Source organism: Trematomus bernacchii, unplaced genomic scaffold (genome assembly GCF_902827165.1).
Source record: "Trematomus bernacchii unplaced genomic scaffold, fTreBer1.1, whole genome shotgun sequence".
NCBI classification, from domain to species: domain Eukaryota; kingdom Metazoa; phylum Chordata; class Actinopteri; order Perciformes; family Nototheniidae; genus Trematomus; species Trematomus bernacchii.
In genome coordinates, this window is record NW_022987513.1 from 4,813,456 (window position 1) to 4,828,216 (window position 14,761).

Consider the following 14,761-nt stretch of genomic DNA (forward strand, 5'->3'; position numbering starts at 1 on the left):
TAGGGCAGCCTCGCCGCCCACTAAATCAGTGTTGCTTGTCTGCCCTAAGGCTCGATGAGACTGTCAGACTTGAAGCACATTGTTCGAGTTGAGAGGACAGCATACATACATTATAAGCAATGGAGGGGACAGCTAGGCTAAATAAAAAAGGCAACTGTCAACATGGAGTGAAAACACTATAAGCACAGCGAGATGCTTGACTGCCTGTTTTTCGAACCATCCGGGGGAATTTTTCTCGAAGCTGCATCAACTCGAAGTTCCCGACCTCGCTAAAAATTCGCTCAGCCGTGATCCGGGTCAATCATCCGATGCAGATACACTGTTTAGATGTGGTGAGAATGATATATTAATTGTAAACGGTTACCATGGGGATCATAAGGTGGGCAACACCATTCAGTAAGCACGTAATGTAAATGTTACAGCATTTAGCTCCAAAATGAAGTTATGTTTGTATTATTAAGGAGGACGCATTTCCCATAAAGATAAGAGGGATAAGGCCCGTGACACGCCAGAAGGCTAAGCAATAGTTATTTCCCTCTGTTTACAGCATGTACAATATTCCTTTTAACTGCTTCCGGCATGATTACTTTTGTAAGCAGTGAATGCTATTTTATTATGCAATAAAAATACCATTTGTTTTTTATAAGTTGTTTTATTGATTGCTTTGCTAGATGGCTCTTCTGGGACAAGGTACGGTCAAAGTCATTAGCACATTATTTGGACTTTAATAGTAAGGATATCTGATGAGGTTATGATCGATACTTATCGATACTGCTGCCCAATCAGAGTGATGGATCATAAATAATACTTAAGGAACCTCCTCCAAGGATGTTTTCCATTCAGTTTGTTTGTCAGTTTGTCAGCAGGATATCAGATATGTGCTATATTCATGAAACTTGGTGGAAGTGTGTAGCATTGGGCAAGGAAGAACCTATATCCTTTTGGATCAGATGCAAAGAACAGGGCAAAAGACATTGGAAAATATCCCTCCTCATATGGCAGTTTCTCAATCATTCTGTACTTAGTGATCAATATCTCATTGGCAAGGAACATGATGGTCAATAAGAGAGTCTGCATATCTGAATATGCCCTCACAGTCTTACATGATGGTTGAAGCTGTGAAAATCTCTTTACAACACAACAGAATGTATGAGGACAATCTAAAAACAAACATATGGAAAATCTCCTCTTTGCTTGTGGGCTGGAAGAAATGCCTTTACTTCTGTCACATAAATGACTCACAATGTAAGTCTGTGTGTTTTCTTTCACATTATTTCTTTAGTCAATCATGATGGAAAGGACCGCAGGGATCTGACATTTAGTTTTTTGAAGAATTAGACTAACAAGATTTAAACATGTTGGTTAGTGAGCTTTAGAGTCGCTGGCAGGCCTTTTTTTTACCTTTGAACTGAGCCAGGCTAGCTGTCTCCCTTTATTTCCCATCTTTATGCTTACTTTAGCTTAGCTTAGCTAACCGACCGCTGACTGTAGCTGAATATATTTACCGGACAGATATGAGAAGGGTACTGTATCAAACTCGCCAAAAAAAAGCAAATCAGCAATTTCCAAATTGAATCAGAACAAAATGCTGCTATATTTAATTTTATTGCAAGACTAGCTTCGATTGCTGATTAACTAGCTCTGTATAGATGTAAGTGTATGTTGTCCATCTATAAACTGAAAGAGTACGTTTGTGCCTATTGCGACTGAACATGTGCATTCTTATGTGCATGCTGGTAGGGGAAAAACCCAACAGGGCACCTTTTAAATGAGTAAAATGTCAGTAAATGTGTTCCATCCTCGGAGCGCTGTCCCTGTGCCCAGTCCTGCAGGCAGCCACATGCCGGGTTCAGACAAGAGGCAACACTGGTTGACAATTTTGAGATCAGTGCTTATTGTTTCTTTGTCTGTTCTGTTACTCACATCTACATCCAGGCCATCACCAGGAGTGTGTTGAAAGCTGTTCCTATTGTGATATTGGACTGACATTGGTGTAAAATCACATGCACTCTTTGAAAGGAAATAGAAACTGTTAACACACTGATACGATAATGTTCAGAGACAATATGGTGAGCCTAGGGACACTGTTCTCTTTCACTCACTCCTTCCTTTTATATCAAATCCAGACAAAGGGATAGACTAAAAGATGACTGTACAGAACACTTTTTATAAGAATTATTTTTAAAGAATATCCAAGTTATATGAGAACAAAATCAAGCCTTTTCTAGACAATGTTGAAAATAGTGGTTGACAGTGATTGGAGGAATGGTTATTTAAAGATGAGAAGTGTTGATCTGCCAACTTGTGAGTGCGAGTACAGGTAACGTTATTTCGAGAAAGCTGTGGTGACAAAGTGAGTGCCTCTGTTTCAATGAAACGGGGTCAACAAAGAGAAAGAGAGACGGAAAGAGATCTGGTGCTTTCTGTTTTCATCTAGCGAACAAATGTACTTTGACATCTCTAGGAGAAACTGTTACTGTGCCTTCACAGAGTGCGATGGAAAATGGCCCTACTTTTTCCTCTTTTTTTTTTTTAATGAGATGGGTCAGGGAATATGACAAAGCTTCAGGGCATTCAGTCTAGTGGGAGGAGTAGGTGGAAGGAAATAGGGTTACAAAAAACAGAGAGGATGGCCTTTTGGGTCAAGTGCTTTTCATGTTAATAATTTAGTGTTTGAAAAAAAAAATCTTAATCAATTAATATCTGTACGAAGGGCCCAAGTGGAAGACATGTCATTTCAAATGAAGCTTCATGTTAAAGAGGCCTTATTATGCCGATTGGGGTTTTCCATTTTGTTTATTGTGTTTTATACGTTGTTGTGCATGGTCTGCAAAGGCTCCTTTGTTTACTTCCATTACATAGTGACATCACTTTGTAACACTTAGGCTTGTATTGGCTAGCGCTCCAACACATTATACATGATGGACTAAGGGGCGGGACGTCTCTAAGCGAGTGACCAATGACAACCAGGAAGCCAACCAATCAGAGCAGACTGGGCTCTGGTTCCAGACAGAGGGTGAAAAGAGGTGCTGCAACACAGGCAGTATGATAAAAATAAAGACTTTATTAAACATTAAAGCATGTAAACATGTCACAGTACAAGCACAAAATAAAAATATGGACCTGAAAATGAACATGTGTCCTCTTTAGCAGATAGTTGTTATGGATTTAATTCTGTTTCACCCCATCATAGTTTTAAGAAAGGGTAGTGTACTTTGGCTTTTGAATATATTGAAGTGAACGGAGGAGTCATTACTGTTCAACTCGAACAGAAAGGGCCTCCAGTTTTACATTAGAAGTTCTGAATGTCCCTTAACAGTGTGATGTCATAGATGAGTACAGTCACGACTGTCTCCCCTCAGGCTCTGGGGGAGTATTTCCTGACCCTAATATCTCAGGATTGTAGGAAGAGTGCAGGATAGTACAGGATATCCTTTCCTTTGCAGCAGAGCTTCCAGATAAGGTACCTATTACGATCATGTTTTGCTGAACACAATGTTATACACCCAGGTGGGCATTATTGCATGCATGTGTACAAATGCAATCATATTAGCAAGCTGCACCCCAATAGCTGTGGACAGTCTATAGATTCATGCAGTGAAATATGTGCAGTGCATCTAGGGATGTTTCTACGGTGCGTTAATTGGATATTTGCCCTGTAGGTTTTGAACGAACAGTACTAAATTGGTTTTTGCTATGGCTCATCATTATGTAGTGAATTTCCATTGCATAATGTAATGGCTATATATAATAAAAACACTATCAGCAGTTTGATGGTCCCTATGGTATCCCATCTCCTCAGAGAATGAATGCTGGATTAATGGCAAAAAGGAAGTGCGTCAACAATTACACAACCAAAACAGGAAAAGGATGGCACTTTAGTTTTAATGGCCGACAGGTGGAATTACTAAAGGAACATTTAAAAACATGTTGGTGTTAGTTGCTAAGCTCTGTTGACAACAGAAAGAGACCTGGATGTTTGAACTACAGTAGTTGCCTGTTTCCACGTCATAACTTGTGAATAATTGATTTGGAATAAATCACATCCTGGCAGTGTGCACTGCAGGGGGGGGGGGGGGTGGGGGGGTGTAACCTGCACAGGCATGCTAAGAAACATGTGTTAAACCACCTGTTTCAGACTTTATTCAGTGATGGCTTCCTGTTCGCTTTGGGCCACTGAGCATTTGGTTTAGCCTTTGCATGGGGTGTTTGGACCCCATTATACTTGTCATGTAAGTCTTGTTTTACAATGCACTTGGTGAAGTCTTACCGAGATGAAAAACAAAGAAACATGTATTTTGTTTCATCCAAGCAAACTGCTGTGTCATTCAAACATATTTGATGAAGTTTTACAAATTCTCGCTAGAGTGTTCAATTGTTGGTCTGTTTTGTTTTGTGTTTGGTCAAATGTGTTCATTCCTTTCTCCTTTCATATAAGAAGGTACAGTTAGATCCATGCTATTAGTGATTGAAGCAATACACACAATGTGAGGGTTGGAACTATAGTTAGTGAGAGTGAAGCGCACAGTGACAGCTTTGATTGGAATGTATTTGAAGCCATATCCAATAATAGAAAGTATAGTTGTGTCATATGGCCTTTTCATGCACTCAGATTCTTTATTTCAGGTTTGTCTATGCTATCTGGACAGATTAGGGTTATAATAGCAATTGTTATACATTGTCAAAGATATTTATGGGATCTGATCTGAACAAGTCTGCAACCCATACACATCATCATGACATATGCTGTCTTCAGTAACTGTCAAGAGTTTTGAGAGGATTAGAAGGAAGGGGGCGTTGTAGATCTGTTCTGGTCAAACAGAGATCATGCACTCTTTTGTTTAAACTATATTATGAACCTGTGCACTAGATCCATCAGCTGAGCGGATAAATGAATCACCCCGTCCTCTGAGACCTACCTGACGCTTCAGATGTTGTTAGCTCATGGCTGTCACATTGAGCAGATACGACTGTGTAGGGGAACGAGACCTTGCAAAGTATTCAAGGAGAGAGAAAATGTGAAAACAAGTGATCTCAACGGATTTTCAAGGACGCCTTACTTCATTTTGCTTCTTAACTGTTCAGCTCTTCTCATTAGCATCTTTTTCTAAATGTCTTGTATGATTGTGCAGTGAGTCACAGGAGAGGACCTTCAAAAACAGAGTGGCAGGGAGAGAAGCGCTCCATGAGGACGGAAAGTAAAACATATAAACAGTACTGTTAAAACCCTGTTTGAGTCAAAGTACCTTTCGATTATGATGATACACGCAAAACGTACATATTGTAGTACAGCTGTTTTCTGTTGTTTATGACCCTTATGCTAATGCCATTTCCACTATAATACAATGAAACATTCAACTGAATTGACTGATTCAGCACTGCCTCATAAACCAATCACGGAGATGTTTCGGCTGTTTCTGTTCACTGTGTCAGCACTTCATATTTTGTGGCCCGATCATTCTCACTGAAGCGATGTAGGGCTGACACGGTTTGAAAAGGAAGGGACGAGGGGACGGGGGGGGGAGCATGTTTAGGCGATAAGGATAACATAAGGACTAAAAATGCTTAGAAGGAGAAATCATTTGAAATGATAAAACACTGAGAATCAGTGTCAACAAATATGTTCCCTCACAAAACCCACTGCCTGGGGTAACGGCTTCTCAAATGCTGGGCGCTATAGTTTGCTTTACTTCTCTGCTTGCTAGAAAAGGTATTAAGTATAAAACAGATAAAAGGAATATGAAACTTCAAATGGACTCCAGCCCTCTCTGCACTTTTGCGTCTAGCTTATTCTGCATTACTGTCGGTCTTTACTGGGTGTGGTTGTAGTGTCAGGCCAAGTCATCGTGGCAGGAAAACTCTGCTGTTTACTGGCATCCTGTTGGCTAAAATCATGGTGGTATTCTTATGTAGACAAACACATATGTTAACACAAAGGGAAATATCGAGTCATGTTCACATTTAGTACGATAAGTCGTTACACGTACAAATGATCAAGGTTAAGTCCATATATCGTACAATTAGCTTATTAATGTAAACACAATCATGTCAACATATAGTAGTATGTAAGTCAAATAAAGTACAATATTATCAAAGTATTTCCATTTATCGTGCGAAAGGCTGATAACAGAAAACAAATATTGAGGTCATGTCTTTATGCTGACAATAAGCCGATTAATCCAAACACTGTCAAGGTCTTGTCAGTTACGATAAGTCAATAAAGAGATCATTTCTATATACTGAATATACCAATAAGCTGATCAATTATAGAACTATCAACGATGTATCCATATATCGTACGATAAGGTGGTAACATAAAAACAATCAAGGTCTTGTCCATAAACGGTTCTGTAAGCCAATAAATGGTAACACTATTATCTTGTCCATATATAGTAGGATAAGTTGATTAAAGTTATTTAGGTAATGCCGATATATCGTAAGCTGATAACGTAAAAATGATCGAGGTCATATCCATATATTGTGCGATAAGCCGATTATGTAAACACTATCGGTCATGTCGTTATAAAGTAAGATAAGTAGAGAATGCAATTATCTTTACAGTCCTAATGACGTGTTTATGAACAATGGCCCTTAGATGAATACTATGCTGTACATATGCTTATCTGTGTGCTCATACATAACACAGTGTGTCTGAATTCCTCTTCTCTTGGTTGCAGTGTCTGTGGGTACTTGGCCTCTGTGAATGGATAATGGATAAGTTGTGTGAATATGAAAGTGAGCTTAGTGTTATCTGCACATGGAGGGGAGTTCATATACATAGCTGTTTACATGTCTACAGCATGTACTGTAATCATGTCAATGATGCACAGTCTGCTTTTCCCATTCCTTTCGAGTCTAGAAATTATCTTGGATGAATGCATTTTCCTTGTGTTGTTTCTCAAGCATAACAGGAGAGTAGCTGGTCTTTACTCTCTGTTACACATACACCCTCTGGACAGCAAGAACAGATTTAAATGTTTCATCAATGTTGTTCAACATGTGCAAAGAATGCATAATGCAAATATATCGGTTGGTCTTTTAACTAGGAATATTTAAAACACGTGTGTGGGTGAAATAGTTTCGTTTGTATACACAATTCTATGGTACCGTGTATGCCCCTAAGGTTATGGAAAAGTAAAGGTGATTTCTCTCCACTCTATCTCTTTATGCTACTTGGCACAAATGAAAGTGCATTCAAATTCCAGTGGTTGCATGTTAGTGACTCGACTTTTTCCTTTGTTTCCTCAGGTCCTCCAGTCATCGTAGGAATGAGCATCAACATTGCGAGCATCGACTCCATCTCAGAAGTAAACATGGTGAGTTACAAACACTTTCGTCTTACGATCCCGCACTGGCTTCCCACCCAGAAAACAATCTGGTTATTGGTCTGAAGGATTCAACCAGGCTGAGGATACTGCTACAGAGTTTCTGTGGAGATAGGAAGGACTTTAGACATATTTCCACTAAATGAAAATAAATATTGCAATGTACTGAACTACTGAAAAATTGCTCATAGATGACGTCATCTTGTCTCTTGGCACTCTCCTTATTTCACTCAGCGTGACTTCACCTATATGGCGATCAAGCCCAAGTTTAAAAAATATATATATATTTTTCATACGTTAAGTGTTCTCCTTTTGCGATTAAAAGTTAAAAATCCATAGCAGTCTTTGTTCTTAATGTGTTTGTGATCTGCTTGAGATGACATGTTCTTGTATGACTCTGAATCATGAGTCTTAAGCGGTAACACTTGATAAGTTGTATGTATATTTGATTCTTAATTCATTTTAATGAGGCTTTTAAAAATTGCTCTAATGGGAAAAAAGAAGACAAAATATGAATGTTTGTAATGATGCTCTTTTAAAAACGATGTAAAATAAAGTTTTAGATTAGAGCTCCTTTCATTGAATATGCATTTTAAAAACGGCTCATTTTAATGACATTTATGAGCGAGGGGGTTGATTGAGTAGTTTATCAGTTGTATGGTTGAGTGCGTATTAAGACCTGTGTGTTCATTCACTTCATCATGATGGATACTTCTCAATACGAAATACTTTGCTTCATTAATTACAAAGCAGGATGTAAGGGATCCTGACGGTCCCATCATGCATCATGCTCAAACACATGAAGCTAGGCGAACATGCAATTTAAAAAATGATTGGAGATAAATGGCACACAATATTTCAAACCATTGGACTGTGTAGGTTGAAAATGAAGCCCATGGGCCTTTCTCATTTCACTAATTTCCCCTCCTCGACTCCTATCCTCGTGTCTTAGTCCCGCCCACAGGAGATGCGAGCGGAGGAGTCGAGGAGGGGAACCGAGGAGAGAGGAGGGGAAGCAGCAGGCGGTTAGAGAAATGAGAACTCCTCTCCTCTGAGCGGTCATTTTAAAGAGACGTCCATTAATGATGACAGGAGGCACAGCAGCCCTCTGTCTGATGGACAGATGTGTTCATGACGACTTATATATTTACTTTTAATTCATTCACAGTGCGGCATAATGAGACAATAACAGGCTACAGATGCAGACACACACACACATATATATATATATAGGTATATATACAATTTCAGAATCAAACAAGTATGAGAGCACTCACAGCATAATAACGTAACACTATCAGAGACTGGATATATCTCCCCCCCCCTCTCTGGTCGCTACTATGGGGAAATGAAATTACGGGCCAAAAGTTTTATTTACAAATATTAAAAGTAAGCATAGGACACCAAACCAAGTGAGACCTGTCTGTCCACCGCATCTACACACACACACACACACACACACACACACACACACACACACACACACACACACACACACACACACACACACACACACACGCACACGCACACACACACACACACACACACACACACACACACACACACTGTACCACACGCACCTACACACTGTACCACACACACCTACAGCTCCTAAAGCATATAATATCAGGCTACAGCCATTGTGTATTTTATTATGTGAAGCACTAAATGGTTTTAGACAAATATCGACTCTTTGTTTGTAGATATCTACTAAACTACAGCATACAAATACAGAGAGTAATGTAGGCCTGTTATACTGAGTGATATATATTATACACACTGCTCTGCTTTCTGCACGGACATCACAGCTGTTCTCTCTGTAAACATTGCGTCGCGATGAAAGCAGTTAATAAAATAATATCCAGGGGATGCATGCAGAGCTGTCATTGGCTGAGATAAGTCCGGCCGTGCGTCACGACTCTTTGAAACATCTCTGTTCCCGGAAATGCATCCGCGGAGGACCCATCAGTGTATCCTCGGTTATAGCTCCTCCAGAGAGCCTCCTCGACGCTCGATCCTCGGTCCTCGATGTGCATTTAGAGAAATTAGATGTCCTTCAACATGGCGCACTAAAATCCATTTCCGGGTCACTACCGGAGGACCGAGGAGTCGAGGAGTCGAGGAGGGGAAATTAGAGGAATAAGAAAGGCCCTTTGTCAGTTAGAAACAGTGTAACACAGGAGCACTAGCACAGCAGTATTTATTGGTTTGATGCCCATGTTCTATTTTACAAATCCGGAGCAGTTCGCTTTTCTGATTGCGTAAAAAGACAAAAACAATGTTCATGTTCTGAGAGCATAACAACAGTTTTGTAGTGCCCTTGTAGCAGATGCTTTCTGCTTTTATTGCTGTGGTGGCCTTATCGCAAGTGCTTATTCCTCTCTTTGTCCTTCATTTAATTACATTGTGGTAAACCACTGAATCGACATCTTCATGTCAGCTTAAACTCTGCACATTGTTCTTGTTCCCTACATGACTTAGTGTATCATCTGGTAATTGTGATTTTAAGGCTGAAGTAATAACTTCTACGTTCATGCGTCATTACGTTTGTTAAACCATGCCCACTATAAAGGGTTCACTCAAACCATGCACTGGAAGCAAACAATAAGACACAAAGAAAAGCACTTTTTGCTCAATTCTTTCATTAGCTTATGGCCTTGTGTTCATCTGAACGGTTATTATGATTTTGTTTTCCTTCTCCCCAGGACTACACCATCACAATGTATTTCCAGCAGAGCTGGCGGGACAAGCGTCTGGCCTACACTGAGATGAAGCTGAACCTGACTCTGGACAACCGTGTAGCAGACCAGCTGTGGCTCCCTGACACCTACTTCCTTAACGACAAGAAGTCCTTTCTTCATGGGGTGACAGTGAAGAACCGTATGATCCGACTGCACCCAGATGGCACTGTCCTCTACGGGCTGAGGTAAGAACGCTGGAGACGCTGTTCATTTTCTTATCGTAACCATCAGCATTTGTGGATTGAGGCTAATCAATTCAATACTTTGTTTCTTCCTGTTTTGGTTTGTATGTGTACTCTGTGATCCTAAACTGGTACTACTGTAGTACTAGATGTATTTTGAGATTTTGAACATTTACTGTGGTGTCAAAATGTGTGTAGCCAAAACATTTATTTGTAATCACAATCACAATTTAAGCACAAACGGACAGATGTGCAGCTCAAAAGTCAGTACTGTTGAGTAAACGGATTCATCACCACGTGATAAATGTTCATTCTTAATGCATGGCTGCAGGTTTGAACTTTTTTTTTTTAAATGTACGACGTAACAAATAAATAGGATTGTTTGACGCTTCACAAAGTAATCAGAGCGCTGAGAAAAGATGAGGTCAGCTAAACTTTGAGTTGTAGCACGTCCTGCAGCGACAATTGTTGGACGTTGGTTTGTCCCTTACGGTCACCGGCGGTCTGAACGCACAGTGAAGTGTTTTACAGGTTAGAATCACTTATTTAGTCAGCTATTTTGACCCTCCATTTTAAGGCCCTTCCTCCACTCTGTTAATATTGCAGTCCGAAGACAAATCAGGTCAGGTTAACCGTGAGTATGACTCTGCCGTTACTAGCGATAGCTTGAAAACATAGTAAAGGGACTTTCTCTGCCGGTTGCACTGTGCATGCTGGCAGTTCCCCAGAAAAAAAGAGGATGGTATGGTATAGGGAAGAGATGGATGGATTATTCATGTCCTTTTAAACTTTTCGAAAGATTTAATAATGCAAGGAGATGATGTCTCAGGAGAAAATATTGAGATACAGCAAAAAAATCCACTCATGCTGGGCTAGGCTTTACCCCTCTGTGACCCCAAACAGCATCACTAGTATTTGGAAATCTAGAGCAAGAGCAAACACTTAAATATGAGACCAGAGCAAACGGAAGCACTTATGGGAAGGAGGAGTGATATTTGCCCACAGTAGACTGCTGAACACCCAGAGAGCCTCGTGATGACTTTAATTAGAGAACTGCTGCCTTTATCATTTGCCTTTGTCATGTGGCAGTTATACAGCAAGTGAAAATGTTGATAACCTCCGAAGAAACAAGATCACCCTGCTATTATTTTGGCAGAATGAACTAGACAGATGTATTTTTGGCAAGAAAAACAGCCTTTAAAGCTTTATTTATAAAGTAAATAGTCTACAAAGTGTGACTCAGGACAAACAATAACAATATTTCAGAAGGAGAGGGGTGCATTAAAACCCAAGATTCTTTGTCCCAGAAACGCTAAAAAAAGGTTCAAAATACTCACCACCAAAATGTCCCAGATCACTGCGACAAACTAGACAATTCAGTCAACAGTAAATGTGCACACAGGGACCCATTCCAAATCCCCCGGGGGCGGCTAAAAGTACGAAAGCGTCCCGAGGTTTGTTCAAGCTCAGAACGGGTCGCTGCTTTTCTTAACCCAAGTCGTTAAAAAAAAAGCAGTTTGATGGAGGCAAAGGAGCAGGGAAGGTGTGTTGTTCCATAAAGAAAAGAAAATGGCAGTGATAGGGTGTATAGATCATATGAAGTAATGAATTATTAATGCAATAATCACTATTCAGAAACTCTGAATTACTGAATTGGTGCTGACACAAAAGGAGATTTGATTTTTTTTCCTTTTATGACTCTTAACAACTTTGTAGAAATGCAATCTCACTGCTGCTGAAGGCCGTGCTGCACATGTCTGCCTGCTGGATGAATCTTTGAGCTTTTGTTCATTACCCTTCATGCCAATCGCACATGGGCCTGGCAATGTACAAGTGCAATCTTGGTGCAGCCCTGAGAAGGGTCTGGAGCGGGATGAATATATATCATTTGTCAGAGAAGTACGTCAGCAGGTACCATCGGGGTCTGCTTCAATAAAGACCAATCAAACCCCCTTCTGTCTTCCCCCTTCTGTCTTCCCCCTTCTGCTGCTGCTGCTGAATGTCTACTGAACTCAAACAGAAGGACCTCCCCACACAGTTGCAGATAACAAGACGTTGTGCTAATTTGGCATTAATCAATTATTAAAATGTATTTTAAATGTGTACCAGATGAAAAACGTCCAATACGTGTGCCTCCACTAAATAAAGCAGGTGAAAACTGGTTCAATGTTACACCATTTGGTGCCAAAATGATACCGTGCCAATGTATGTGAATAATCATGCCCATCTGCTTCTCTCATCGTTCGTACCTCATGCACATCCGGGATCCTTTGGAGCCACAAAAGTACGAAGCTGGCGCCGCACAAGCATAGTGAAATTACACCTGCATTTGCACCTCTGCTGGCTTAGTGCCTGCATTACAATCAGAGAGCTAAGGCTGTTGCTAGGGACACCAGCCTCCTCCAACATCTCATCTTCAAGCTGAACAGGGGTTTACGGTTACCATCACCCACTGCAGTAATGGTGAAATCCAGATGGTGTCAGCCCTTGAATCTGTCCTCCAGACCATTTTTATTTAGCCGTGTACAATAATTAGAAGCAGTGAATAATCTACATGCCATGGTGTGTTTGGGACCTTTAAAAGCCTCCTCTAAGCATGCAATTAAATTACTTTGTGAAAATGTTCGACTTTGCCCAAGGGTTGTGTAGACATTTCCTTTTTCCAGAGAACAAAAGATGTAACTTTCACAACAGATGTTGCGTTCTCAGTTCAATTCATTTGAATGCAGCGCCTCTCAAGTTTGACCGCTTGAGGTTTTTTGTTGTCTTAAATGCAATTTCTTGTAAAGACCTCCTGTTTGTATCCATCCCCTGTGCCACTGTTGAGCACAATAGGATGCAAACTGTGGACAATCACATTACACACCCCGCTGCACCTAGCCGCTCTCTGTGAAATGTGCTGATACTTGTGTTTGGCTTGGTTTTTCAAAACCTTTATTTACTGGATTCTTATTGCTTTTAGTGGTTTTAATGTCAGATCTACTCATTTGTGTGGATTAATCACAAGCTCTGATTCAGAAGTAGATCCACTGATCTTGTATTGAGCAATAAATGCGGCATTCGCTGTACCTGCAGTTTTTATTCTGTGGACAAACCAAGCAGGTCGCGTATTTGTTTTTACCAGGTTTGTTTTATTTTCCTACTTAAGAAAGGTACATGTATGATGAACAGGATTATTGAATAGATGCTACGTATAGTCGGATTAAAAAAAGAGAGCAAACATTTAGTATTTCACAAATACAAATCAAAACTACACATTAAAGAATTACTGTCAAATGATGAACTCGGTTTATAGTGGTCCTTATTGTGGAATTTTCCAAACTGTTACGCATTGAAAGTGGATCTGGGAATACAAAAATGTAAATTTCCAGCCAGTGGCTATTTCTAAGAAAAGTCAAATTGTATAGAAGTCTATGAGAATATGACCGTACTTCCTTTTATATCATTTAACAAGAACAAAGAAACATCCAAAATGTTTAGATCAAAATAAATGTTCTTCCTGTTAACCCTTCATCTCCCTCAGATGTATCTTTTGACCCTTTTAGAAGGGTCTGACTCCAAGGCAGGGTAGCGCTGGATCGAACTGCTTTAATGCATATAAAGTCCTTCAAACTAGCTCCACCACAAAAGTAAAAAGCTGAAAAACCGTTGGGACATTTGTTGCAAAACAAGTTCTTATATGTTTGATCTTTAAGAACATTTTTCTGACACTACATTTGTACTGTACCTTTGAACTTTTAGTTGTAATGGAGCATATTTACATCCGGGTATCAAATAGATTGGAAATTTGAACCATAGTTCATGAATGTGCATTTGCCTGCCCATAATTCCTTTCCCTAGGAGTCACTTTAAACTGCGATAATCAAATGGAGTTACCACACTGCACTGTAGGTCCAACATTCAAATCAAATCAGGGAAACTGCCCACAATCGTGTTCCTTGAGTAAATGTTGCTTTTGCAAGCATTGCTCAATTTGTTATTTTTGTAAACTTGAGATACACTATAGATTTTCGAATCATGTGTAGAGGAAGGGTCTGAAGACTGCTGAGTGGTGCAGGAGAGCGTATGGGTGTAGCAACAAAGTCATTTGAAACATCAATCAAAGAAGTGTGTGTCAGTAGAAAGTGTCCAGGCCTGTGTGCATGATCACTCAGCTTTTCTTTTTCTAACTTCATCGTAAGCACACTGACAATTGAGCGCAGATTCCTAAGACCATTGAAGCCTTGTCCTGATTATGATTTATTTCTTCCCATCTTGTGTTCCTCTGTTTATTAAACCATGGTGTAGTACTATGATCTCCTTTGGTAAGCAAACTGCCTCACAGATAAGGATACAGGAGTAGACTGTGTAGGTGTCAAAACTATTGCTCATATATCTGAAAGCCTCTTGTCTGTAGTGCTGAGCCTCTGGGATCCTCCTCCAGATTGCTTTTAGTCGTCACGTATGCTGGCACGATACATGGTCTGAAAAGACAAGACTGGCCTTTAGAAGTGAGTGGAATGCACCTTGTTGT

The 14,761-nt window shown here is 40.1% G+C and overlaps 1 protein-coding gene across 2 annotated transcripts in view; it reads left to right on the forward strand.

Moving 5' to 3' along the window:
* Positions 1-14,761, forward strand: part of gabrb4 (gamma-aminobutyric acid type A receptor subunit beta4) — a 52,376-nt gene that overhangs the window by 23,697 nt on the left and 13,918 nt on the right. For both annotated transcript variants that reach the window (XM_034152311.1, XM_034152318.1), the window contains exons 3-4: positions 7,249-7,316; positions 10,031-10,251. In XM_034152311.1, the coding sequence (XP_034008202.1) occupies positions 7,249-7,316; positions 10,031-10,251 (289 nt within the window). The remainder of the gene's footprint in view (positions 1-7,248; positions 7,317-10,030; positions 10,252-14,761) is intronic.